Below are 12,926 nucleotides of genomic sequence, written 5' to 3'. Positions count from 1 at the left end.
TGGCTCTGCACCGTACACATGGCTCTGCACTGTACACATGGCTCTGCACCGTACACATGGCTCTGCACCGTACACACATGGCTCTGCACCGTACACATGGCTCTGCACACGCATGGCTCTGCACCGTACACATGGTTCTGCACCGTACACATGGCTCTGCACATGCATGGCTCTGCACCGTACACATGGCTCTGCACTGTACACATGGCTCTGCACCGTACACACATGGCTCTGCACCGTACACACATGGCTCTGCACCGTACACATGGCTCTGCACCGTACACACATGGCTCTGCACCGTACACATGGCTCTGCACCGTACACATGGCTCTGCACATGCATGGCTCTGCACATGCATGGCTCTGCACCGTACACATGGCTCTGCACCGTACATACATGGCTCTGCACCGTACACATGGCTCTGCACACGCATGGCTCTGCACTGTACACGCACACACATGGCTCTGCACACGCACACACATGGCTCTGCAACCCCCCCATACCCATCGGGAACACATGTGGAGTACATACTCACCCGTCCTCGGTCCCCGCCGCTCCTGCACGTTCGTCCGCTGTCTGTGCTCTCTTCAGCACAGTAGTGACGTCACCGCTGTGCTGCAGAGCGCACAGACAGCGGGAGGGACAGTGACTTCTCATCAGCACATTCAAATGTACCGGCATCGGTGATCTGTGATGCCGGTACATTTGAATGTGCGATCCTGGGCAGGGGGCCCGGTGCTGGAGCTGACACTACGGCAGCTGCCGCCAGGCCCCGCCCCCAAATCACGGACCCCACAGCAGTGCAGGGGGAGGTTACTGGAGGTGCAGGGGAATGTGTGGGAGGGTGCAGGGAAGGGGGGCGGTGACTCCTCGCACTGTAGTCGCCCAGCAGGGAGGTGACATGCTGCTCCACATTTGCATGTCAACATGGCCCTGCCCATGTAGACGTGCAAAGACCGGAAGCAGCAAAATCGCGGCAGGAGCGGTCACATGACCGCTCTGAGCCGGGGGAGAGGGGGCTGACAGCGGGGCAGGTAAGTGGTCTCTATCTACTTACCTGCCCCAATGTAGCCCAATAGGGAAATAAAAAAAAAAAGTCAAAGAAGCCGGATAACCCCTTTAATTTTCCCAAGGGGTGACACGAGAGACACTGTTTGTTGTAGTGGGTCAAACCGACAGACCTAACCTAATTCTGATCAATATCAATTCTGCTCAAAACTGAGCAAGAAACATGAAGTATGGTGACTTCTGCTACTGTTAGTATGTTACAATAAGGCTTATTGTAATGTTTTCTTACCTGTAGCAGCTAATCAAAATCACGTAACTTACTGTTTTACGTTTGCTTAAAGGGAACCTGTCAGCAGAAATGTCCCCTAAAACCTAACAGATTCCCCCTCTGCAGCTCCTGGGCTGCATTCTATAAAGGTCCCTGTTATGATTGTGCCCACTTTCTGACCGAAAAAAAGTGTTTATAAAGTTGTACCTTTTTGGCTTCTGATTCTGTAAATCCGTCACGGGGGCGGGCTGCCTGATGGCCGTTATTCTGCCCCCTGGTCCTGTATGCCGCCCCCATCGCTGATTTCAATACTTCTGGACGCCGCCCACTGCTCCAGCCATCCCCGCGCATGCCCAGTGCCCATCTCTCGGGGATGAGCACTGTGCCCAGCGTCACCGCTGGTGACGTGCACGCAGGGTTAAGATTATGGGCGGTGCTGTGATGTTTATTCCTAAGCAACCGCCCATAATCGCGGGACCGCGCTTTCCCCCTCGGCCTGCTTCTTTCTGCGCAAGCGCGCTGCTGCTGACCTCACTTCGCCTCCTTCCCATCTTGCCCCGAGGCAGGAAATAGATGGGAAGAGCGCGGAGCAGTGACTACACCGAAAGCGCGGTCCCGCGATTATGGGCGGTTGCTTAGGAATAAACATCACAGCACCGCCCATAATCTTAACCCTGCGTGCACGTGACGCTGGGCACAGTGCTCATCCCCGAGAGATGGGCACTGGGCATGCGCGGGGATGGCTGGAGCAGTGGGCGGCGTCCAGAAGTATTGAAATCAGCGATGGGGGCGGCATACAGGACCAGGGGGCAGAATAACGGCCATCAGGCAGCCCGCCCCCGTGACGGATTTACAGAATCAGAAGCCAAAAAGGTACAACTTTATAAACACTTTTTTTCGGTCAGAAAGTGGGCACAATCATAACAGGGACCTTTATAGAATGCAGCCCAGGAGCTGCAGAGGGGGAATCTGTTAGGTTTTAGGGGACATTTCTGCTGACAGGTTCCCTTTAATGATTACTGCTTCTGTTACTTGGCTCTTCTTCCTTGATCAATAGCTCTCCTGACCCTACACCCCATTTGGCCAAGTACTGACTGTCAACCAAAAAACCCCCCAAAAAACATCATTTGAGTCAATTACTCAAATGTGCTGCTTTGGTGTTTGCAGCATTTAGATTGAACCTCTGCACAGCAGTTGCCATCACCGCGTCTCCTGCACTAAGACTTGGTTGCACTGAGTAATGGCCGTGTCTGACTGTACAGGGACGTGGTCTGATCATACCACAGCTCCTGGGGAACAAGTAAAAAAGTATACAGACATTACAACACGGGATCATAGATGATTCTTTTTGTGAGGTAAAACATGTTTTTTAAAAATGTTTTACCTCAAAGAAAGAATAATTTGCAATCCTATGCTGTAATGTCTTTATACTTTAATGCATCCTCCCTGGCCCAGGAGCTGTGGTATGATCAGACCATGTCCCTGTACAGTCAGACACAGCCATAACACAGTACGTAGCCGGGACACATATATATATATATAAGATTATCTCAGCACAGGAGATGTGGTATGATCAGACTAGGTTCCTGTACGGTCAGACACAGCCATTACACAGTACATAGCGGGGACACACATATAAGAGTATCTCAGCACAGGAGCATTTTAATTAATCACATCTAAATTGTGGAAATTATTATTATTCCAAGATCTATTGATTAAAATTAACTTCATTTGTTGGAATACCCCTTTAAGTACATTAGGTGCATTATAGAAATATTGCGATCAGTCAGGGAAGATGGCTATATCCTTTTCCCCGTGTATTTCATGTAATCTATAATAACTTTGACCTCGGCAGCATTAGTAACACAGTTACCACTTTTACAATTAGCTGTACTTTCAATCTGCTGCCAAATAGTGGTATTCGGGGTGTCAGCTTTTCTGTACGCGCAGCATATCTCTTTTTGTAATGCTTGTCTACAACTTGTACTTTATGTTGGCTTTTATTCTGGATTAGTAAAAGCTTGTATTTCACAGAAGTGGATTTATTTTCCATTAAAAAGACACTACAGTAGAATGCCCTCACTCTCAAGGGTCAGCGTCTGGAGAAGTGTCGAATCACTGCTGTGTGAATGCCATCCTCAGAGTCTGAAATTGGCCACGAAGATTCCTGCTGAGCCCGAGCATTAGGCTTTCCCATTGTTTGCAATTGACAACCGGCTGTGTGGCTGCGGTCTATTCTCGCAGTAGCGTTCTCCTCTATCTATGTTGCTTTGCATACACATGTTATTTGCCGTGCCACCTTTTTGCAGCGTTCGGAGTGATCTGCATGGCTCGTCTTCCATCATGATGCGCCGTCTGATGCACTTATTTCTTAGGTGTGCGGCACCAAGCTGTCTGCTGTTTTGTCACTCGTCTTTCATTTTACAATCACAGATAAGACACCTCTACCATTTTAATGGTAATTTCTAGATACCTAAAATGTTTCAACTAAAATATTCGGAAGGGGTTCTCCGGTCTCCTGATCGATAATGGTGCTGTACTCCCACTGGTCAGCGTAGGATCTCTGGCGGCAGCCCTGCACAGCGCCATTCATTGTAGTGGCCACTGCTCAGATTTTCACATTCCTGACTAATTCGGAGAATAGTCGCTGACCAGCATTGTTCAGCAGCAGACAGTCTAAACTGAACAAGGCCAAGCAGTGTATATTTACATCTCGCCGCCTCCAGAGCCACTGACCGGTGGGGTGCTAGGTGTCGGACCACCACCAATTTCATGTTGATGATTTATCCTATGGAATCCTATGACTGATGAACCCCTTTATGTACAGTATTTTCCAAATGCAAGCTGATCACATAGTATCCTGCTGCCGTTAATCCCAGCAATCCACTGTGATCTGCGGGAAAATTGGGAAGAAAGTGTTTAATTCCCAGTAGTGTCACCACTGGCAAAGTGGAAAATGTTATTGAAATAATGAGTCTCCTTTGTGGTGACCTTGTGGAGTGCGAGAATCCCATTGTAACTGCCCTAATAGACGAGGGCACTGAATGAGGAACTCGCAATTAGGTTTTATGTGATTTTGCAACTTTGCCCCATTTAATTTAAAAAGGACCTGTTTGTTTTTTAAAATTAAAATTTAAGATAAAAGACCTTGTAAAAATACTTAGCTCCTCTGCTTTTTCCCTGTTTTGCGCTTCATGTGAAATCTCTGCATCTGGGGACTTAGGGGTACTTCTCACATAGCGAGATCGCTGCTGAGTTACAGGTTTTGTGACGTACCAGTGACCTCATCAGCGATCTCGCTGTGTGTGACACTAAGCAGCGACCTGGCCCCTGCTGTGAAATCGCTGATCGTTACACACTGGTCTGGTTCATTTTTTGCTCGTTGGTCTCCCGCTGTGCAGCACACATCGGCATGTTTGACGGCAGGAGACCAACGAGCACCGACTGTGTAAGTGGTGTACGCTGATGACCAGGGTAAATATCGGGAAACCAAGCAAATCGCTTTGCTTAGTTACACGATATTTACCCTGGTTACCAAGCGTAGCATCGTTAAACGAGTCGCTGGTGGCTGGTGGCTGGTCGCTGGTGAGATCTGACTGACAGCTCACCAGCGACCATGTAGCGACGCACCAGCGATCCTGACCAGGTCGTTTTGTGGCTGAATCACTGGTACGTCGTTTAGTGAGACGGTACCCTTATACTTCACCCCTTCTTCCCAGATATTGCCAATCACAGCTTGGCAGGTAAATCAGCTGTGACAGCACCAGGGAAAGAGGGTAACAGCACACAAGCAGAGATTTCACATGTTTCTTTCCAATTGTCAGAATCTGGGGATATCGGGGATTTCTGGTAAGTGACTGATTCTCTGCTGCAAAGCCCAGCAAATGGGACTCTCTTTCTACAGGTAAACTATCATTTTTCTAAACCCGGAAACCCTCTTCACCGTAGAATTCCTTTCGAGGGATTTGAAAATGGATTTTTACATCAGACAACCCCTTTAAGAGATGTTGGCGTCGTGGTGTTTGGACTTAGCGTCTTATAGTTTCCATGACACATCTCTGGATGGTGAAAGCCTTTTCATGCTGCAGAGACCCCCCCTGTATGTCACCCCTCTCATTCAGTGTCTGACAGTCGTTATATTTAAAACTATCTGTCATTGCAAGGACGTTTGGTCTCAGTCTGAGGATCCTTGAACATTCATCATCTTTGCATGCTGTTCTGTAGAAATGCAGAGAAACTTGAACCCAACGAGGGAAAATGTGAAGATGTTACCAAAATATCACTAGGACCGAAAACTCAGGACATTGTTCTTGCAAAGCAAACCGTTAAAATATTCATTTTTTCTCTTTTAGATTCAGTGGAAGCCGGAGAGAAACTTATTCAAACAGCTCTGGATGCATTTGGTAGAATAGGTAAGAAATGTTACTTCTGTAGTGATTACTGAATGGCCGCCTTAATGTGCCCGTCAGTGATCATAGAGATGTGCCAAAGTATCTGATTCATTGTGAAAATAAACCTCAAGTAGATAACATGGGCGCCTTCATGCCATTCTACATCAAAACGTTATATACTCGTGTGTGCCTGATTAAGTTTAGTGTAAGCTGCTATTCCTCTAGTTCTTTAGCAGGCCTGAAAAAAGAACCCCCAGCCGCAAATGTGACCGTTATGGGGTTCATGTAATCTATTCTTTGTAATGAGCCATAATGATCATGTATCTTCTGAGTGGATTCTAGGTAGCCCCCCTTGAAATGTTCAGCTAGGCCAGATCTAACTGCAGGGACCTTACTGAACTTCTGCATCTGCAATAGTGGAGACAACCTGTAGTGAAGGCAGAGATGGTGTATTACCACGCCTGCCTTCTTAATTGCATTAGTGAGCACAATATATATATAGAAATAAAGAGGCAATTCAGGGTACCCATAGTAGCTGCTGAATCTGAGCAGACCAGCTATACTGTTTATTTCAGGAAGCGCTATTAGGGTATGTGTGCACACTGCGTTCTTGGTTTGACAAAAAAAAATTGCACCCTGTGGCAGACTTTGACAAGTGTGAACACTGCATTTGACAAAAAAAGCGGTAAAAATGCATGCGTTTTGCATGCCTTTTGGATGCGTTTTTGACAGTGCGTTTTAAAGGAGAAAAAAAAATGATAGGATATTTGATAGCTAGAATAGATGGATAAATAGAAAATTAGAAAAAGTAGATAGAAAGAAATAGAATAGCTGAATAAAGGGATAGCTAGCTTGGACAGCTGGTTTTTTTTTTTTGTTTTTTATATTTAATGGGGGGTGGGGGGGTAAAAAAGAAGCAGTGAATATGTATGAGCCACATGAGCGTAAGCAGTGAATATGTATGAGCCACATGAGCGGGTGCAGTGAATATGTATTAGCCTAATGAGCGGGTGCAGTGAATATGTATGAGCGGGTGCAGTGAATATGTATGAGCCTAATGAGCGGGTGCAGTGAATATGTATGAGCCATATGACCGGGTGCAGTGAATATGTAGTTGTTAGGCTGCATTCACACTTGCGTTGTTTTGCATTAGTCACAATCCGTCACAATCCGTTGCCTTGAGGAATTGCAGTATCCTGCAAAATATTTTGCAGGATTCCATTTTCTCCCCATAGACTTGTATTAACAACGGATTGCAACTGAAGGCCTTGCGTTGCATCCGGTATGCAACTGATCAGGCAAGGAATGACTGAGCACCGGGCGGAAGCAACGCAGAATGTAACGTGTTTTGTAGCGTGGAAAAAATGCAATGCGCAGGATTTCGTCGGCATCAGTCATTGGTTATAATGGAAACATATGGGCACCTGAATCCGTCCAATCTGTCAAATGACGGATTCTGGCGATGGTTCCGTCTTTTAGCAACAGAGCATGATCAATGTTTCCTTTCTTTTAGAAAATCTCTCTCTCTCTGTCGGTCGGTCTCTCCCTCTCACCCCCTCTCTCATACTCACCGATCACACCGCGCAGCGCTGCACGGCTGTCACACTGCTCCGTTGGTGTCTCCTGCTTTTGAAAATGCTGGCCGCTAATTATTCCATCTGGTATTCACTGCTTCCCCTGCCCACTGGTGCCTATGATTGGTTGCAATCAGACTCACCCCCACACTGAGTGACAGCTGTCTCACTGCAACCAATCACAGCTGCCGGTGGGCGGGTCTATATCGTGCAGTACAATAAATAAATTAAAAAAAACAGTGTGCGGTCCCACACAATTTTGATACCAGTCAAGGTAAAGCCACACGGCTAAGGGCTGGTATTCTCAGGATGGGGAGCCCCACGTTATAGGGATCCCCCCCAGCCTAAAAATATCAGCCAGCAGCCGCCCGTAATTGCCGCATCCATTAGATGTGACAGTCCCAGGACTCTACCCGGCTCATACCGATTGCCCTGATGCGGTGGCAATTTGGGTAATAAGGAGTTAATGGGAGCCCATAGCTGCCACTAAGTCCTAGCTTAGTGATGGCAGGTGTCTGAGACCCCCCCCCCATCACTAAACTGTAATGAAAGTAAATTAAAAGATTTTTCAGTGTTTCTGTTTATTTTAAATAAAAAACATAAAAAGCCCCCTCTTTCACCACTTTATTAATCCCCAAATACCCTTCCAGGTCCGACGTAACCCACACAGGGCCCCACAACGCTTTCAGCTCTGCTACATCGGAAACTGACCGCTCCTGTGAGCTCCACAAGCAACTGAATTGAGTCGCGCTGTCAGTGGTAACGTCATTAGGGTTACCCGCGGCCACAGCTGGATTCCAGGTACAAACTGCTACAACGGATCCGTTTTTTTACCGGATCTGTCCCATCAGTTGTACCACAATCTCCAACGCATCCCTCACAAAACGGATTGTGACTGATGCAAAACAACGGAAGTGTAAATGTAGCCGTAATCTACAACTATGGGCTAATATACTCATCTTTTTGACTACCTAGAAGATATTTTCTTCTGCCCTTCCTTGAACCTGACTTCCAGTTGTTTGTGTGAGCAGCAGATGGCTGGATGTATTGCTGATTATGGTGCTGGGTCTCTATAACCTTTGACCTGCCAAGGATTTTACAGATTGAGGCCTCTTTGTTGTATAGATAGTTGGGATCTCGTAAATTAAAGACTATTTTGTTCCCATTTTATTTAGTGCTGATATGAAAAATAAAGGGCTTAATATCCTATAGCCATCTGAAGTTCTGGTACATTAATGTGTATTTGGTAGTGGAACTTACTTGATCACACTCAATTATACTAATATCACTTTTTATTTTTGTGATCTATTATTCTTTTCTTTTCACATTTAATCTGTAATGGTTTCTTTACCCTTGTAATTTCTTGTCATTTTATTTTTCAGATATTGTCATCAATAATGCAGGGTAAGTAACTAGAGTTATACTTTGCTTGTTTTTTTTCATCGTTCATACGGTATACGGTGTCTGTTGTAAATAACATGCACCCGACGCCCTCTCCTTGCGCCCTCTCCTGGCGTCTTATCCCGGCGCCCTCTCGCAGTGTCCTCACCCGGCCAGCTTAGATTGGTATTGTGCCTCTATCTACATTACACTGCGCTGTTCCTGTCCCCAGTGTACACAGATTAGCATCACATCTTGTAGCTTTGTCTCTCATCTTGTTGTTCTCTTGTCATCCTTGTAGTGGCATAACGGCTAATGATATAGGACAACACCTGTGCAAAACTCTGTGCAAGAATTCTCAGAGAGCAGCGTATCCATGCAGAGATGCCAAGCTCATTATTTTAAGTCTGCTGCGTCTTGGTGGTGTCTGGAAGGGATATGATATACATTTTCATTTTATTTCTGTTCTGTGCATTCTGTCTCCAAAGGATGCAGCAAAAGTTAGCTGAATAAAATAGCATTCTTTAATTACCGTATTTTTCGCTTTATAAGACGCACCTGATTATAAGACGCACCCCCAAATTTGGTGAAGGAAAAGAGAATTTTTTTTTTTAAATGTTAAATGGGGTCCATCTCATAATGCCAGTGTCCGTCTAACAAATCATATAAGGTATATGTCCCTCATAGCCCCCCATCCTAATATTAGCCCCCCTTAATCTGCATATGGCCCCCTTATATTGAATATAGCCCCCTTGTACTGGGACACGTACCCCTGTGCTGCCCATGGCCCCTATAGATGGCACACCTCCCCTGTGTTTGATATAGCCCCCATGTGTGCTGCCCATGGCCCCTATAGATTGCACACCTCCCCTGTTAGATATGGCCCCCATGTGTGCTGCCCATGGCCACTATAGATGGCACACCTCCCCTGTGTTAGATATGGCCCCCATGTGTGCTGCCCATGGCCACTATAGATGGCACACCTCCCCTGTGTTAGATATGGCCCCCATGTGTGCTGCCCATGGCTACTATAGATGGCACATCTCCCCTGTGTTAGATATGGCCCCCATGTGTGCTGCCCATGGCCACTATAGATGGCACATTTCCCCTGTATTAGATGTGCCCCCCATGCTGCTGCCCATAATAAAATAAAACACTTTCCTTACCTTCTCAACGCTGTAATCCCTGTGTCTCCCTCCTCGCAGTTGAGCTCCGAGTCCTCCCTCCTCCACTTCCTGGTTCCTGCTGCCGGTCATGTGATCGGCATGGCAGAGTGATATCATCTCTGCGTGCCTTATCACAGACAGCAGCAGGAGACCGGGAGATCAGCGCTGGAGTTAAGTAAAGCTTTTTTTTTATCTTACTATGGGCAGCAACACGGGGGCCATATCTAACACAGGGGGGATCATGTGCGATCAAAGGAGGGCGCAGGCAGAGATAATATGCCCCGCTGCCCCAGCCCCTCAGCGTGATGCGGTTTCAGCACCACGATGCTGATGGACAGCGGCTGTGCATATTATATGAGCGGAAGCAGGAGATCTAACGCTGCCGCCCGCAGCTGTCACCTGCCCCCAGCACCGCTCCAGAGCGGACCCTGCAGTGTATATATATATATATATATATATATATATGTATATATATATATATATATATATATATATATATATATATATAATATATATATATAGTATATATATATATATATATACACATATATATATATATATATATATATATATATATATATATATATATATATATATATATATATAATTATAATTAAACCCCCGTATATTCGGTTTATAAGACGCACCCCCTACTTTCCCCCAAAATTTGGAGGAACAAAAGTGCGTCTTATAAAGCGAAAAATACGGTAATTAATTTTACTTAATTAAAAAAAAAAGCCCCATAATGTGTTACACAATTTCTCCTGAACGTAGCAATACCCCACATGTGACTGTGCAGTACTGCTTGGCACTGCAGGGCTCAGAAGAGAAGGAGCGCCATTTTAATTTTTGAAGCACAGATTTTCCTAGAATACTTTGTGGTCTCCATTTGCAGGGCCTTCAAGTTCCAGAACAGCAGAAATCACGTCAAGTGATCACATTTTGGAAATCACACCCCTTTGCAAAGTCATCTATTGGAGTAGTGACGATTTTGTCTCTGGAAAACGCCCATGGAGTCAAACACAATGAATGTTGCATAATAAAAAATTGCAAATAACCCCTTGTTGTGCCAGTACATAGTAGTGCCAGTACACTGTACCCAGTTCGTGCTTCTGGAGACATACACCCCATACATTAAGCACTCATTCCTCACTACAAAAATACCAAACATATGGACATTAACTGTGGCTTAGGCTCATTTTGGTGCTCAGAAGGGAGGGAGGCTTTTGGTTTTGAGAGTGCAGATTTTGCTAAAAAAAAAAAAATTTTGAAGGGTGAGGGGGGGCAAGCCATACCGCGCTTCCAGAGCCTTTGTGCTACCAGTAACATGAAAGCCCCCATATTTCCGTTAACAGATAATGGACCAGAGTGGGGAGGTGTTTTTTTGTAAATGTTCAGTTGAATGCGATTAGTGGCAATTTGGGGTGCAGAACATTTGGATCAGTTCACATTTATCCTGTGCCGAGCACATACATTTAGAGTTTCCATCCACATCTCCAAGATTTGTGATTCAGGTGAACCCTCTAATGGATCCATTCACTAATGAGGCAACAGAGTTATTCCGGATTCCTTTTGGCAGCAATGTCCTTTTCAGTGGTGCACAAAACTGCTGTGCCCTACACTTTTGTGCATGCTTAAAAAGATGGACACCGACAAACCAAAGGCCAGATGGTAGTTCAAAGTGACCCCCTCTGCCTCATCAGTGAATTTTCTGTTGACAATTTTGCCTGAATCATGTATTTCAGAGATTACCCACGTAACTCCCAGTGTAAGCACTCAATGTAGAGCGCAAGATAAATGTGAACCGTGCCATACTGCGATCTTTGGGAGGCAGAATGAACAAATCAACAACAGTTGAAGAATTGGTTTTATAATTTATTTATTTTATTTATTTATTTTATTTTTTACGCCGTTCACCTTGTTGTATAAGTGAATAGGCAGCTTTATTCCTCCAATCAGTAAGATTACATCGATACTAGGTTTATATCACACTAAAAACACTTTTTTTACATCACCAAATTTTGAGGGCTACTAATTTTGATTTTACATAAATATTTGTATTTATTGGTATAATAATTTTGTTTTGTTCTTTATTTATATTTTTATTTAGTCCCTTAATTGGACATTAACTGTTATTAGTGTTATTGCTGACATCCAATGTCTGGAAGGGATTATAGGGAATCTTTCAGTAGGATAAACCCTCCTAAGCCATCTATATGAGCTTGTAGGTCATAGGAAGCTGAATAAAATGATACCTTCATATCTGCGACTGAATGTCTTGCTCTAGAGAAATTAATGATTAGTTAATATGTAAAAGAGCCACTTAGATATATTTGCTGGACACAGATCTCCCTGAAAATCTGCTTTCAGGGCTTATTTTAAATGAAAGTGTAGCGTAGTCAGTAGGAGACAAGATGTAAACAAGAGGACATAGAGTACTCTGTGCAAAAACAATACAACTTTATTAGAAAATCACACACCGATATGGATAAAAAGACTGATATAAAATCAATCTCACATGTTGGAGAGACGAGGGGGGAACTGAGGCCAAGTGCTAAGAAACCATGGCTTCCAAGGTATAGTAAATACAAGAGGTAATCAGTACATATATATAATACCACAGAATTTCATTGTATAAAGGAGTTATAAAGGCACCCAGGCCATACAAAACTCAAGGAAGCCATAATTACCTAAGCTGCAAGTGCAGGTAAAATACAGTCAAGGAATATTCGTAGGCCATCAGAGACCCCCCCCCCCCCCCAGGATGGATCAGGGGACCACCAACACGCATTTCGCTACGGGTTGCACGCTTCTCCAGGGAGTCTCTGATGGCCTAGGAATATTCCTTGACTGCATTTTACCTGCACTTGCACCTTAGGTACCGTATTTTTCGGACTATAAGACGCACCGGCCCATAAGACGCACCCTGGTTTTAGAGAAGGAAAATAGGAAAATTAAAATTTTAAGCAAAAAATGTGGTCATAACACACTGTTATGGGGCGAGGATCTGCTGCTGCTGACACTATTATGTGGGTAATGTCCCCAAATTCTCTACTAAGGTAAATCATCCTGGTAATGATCCTCCTGCCTTGTATATATGTATATATGTATATATATATATATATATATATATATATAT

General features: G+C 44.8%; 1 protein-coding gene across 2 annotated transcripts in view; it reads left to right on the top strand.

Annotated features, from left to right (window-relative positions):
• HSD17B4 (hydroxysteroid 17-beta dehydrogenase 4) overlaps positions 1-12,926 on the top strand; it is a 509,464-nt gene that overhangs the window by 119,450 nt on the left and 377,088 nt on the right. For both annotated transcript variants that reach the window (XM_075324972.1, XM_075324979.1), the window contains exons 4-5: positions 5,629-5,688; positions 8,624-8,645. In XM_075324972.1, the coding sequence (XP_075181087.1) occupies positions 5,629-5,688; positions 8,624-8,645 (82 nt within the window). The remainder of the gene's footprint in view (positions 1-5,628; positions 5,689-8,623; positions 8,646-12,926) is intronic.

The sequence above is a fragment of the Anomaloglossus baeobatrachus genome, chromosome 1 (assembly GCF_048569485.1).
Source record: "Anomaloglossus baeobatrachus isolate aAnoBae1 chromosome 1, aAnoBae1.hap1, whole genome shotgun sequence".
In the NCBI taxonomy this organism is placed as follows: Eukaryota; Metazoa; Chordata; class Amphibia; order Anura; family Aromobatidae; genus Anomaloglossus; species Anomaloglossus baeobatrachus.
This window is presented reverse-complemented; position numbering and strand designations above follow the sequence as displayed.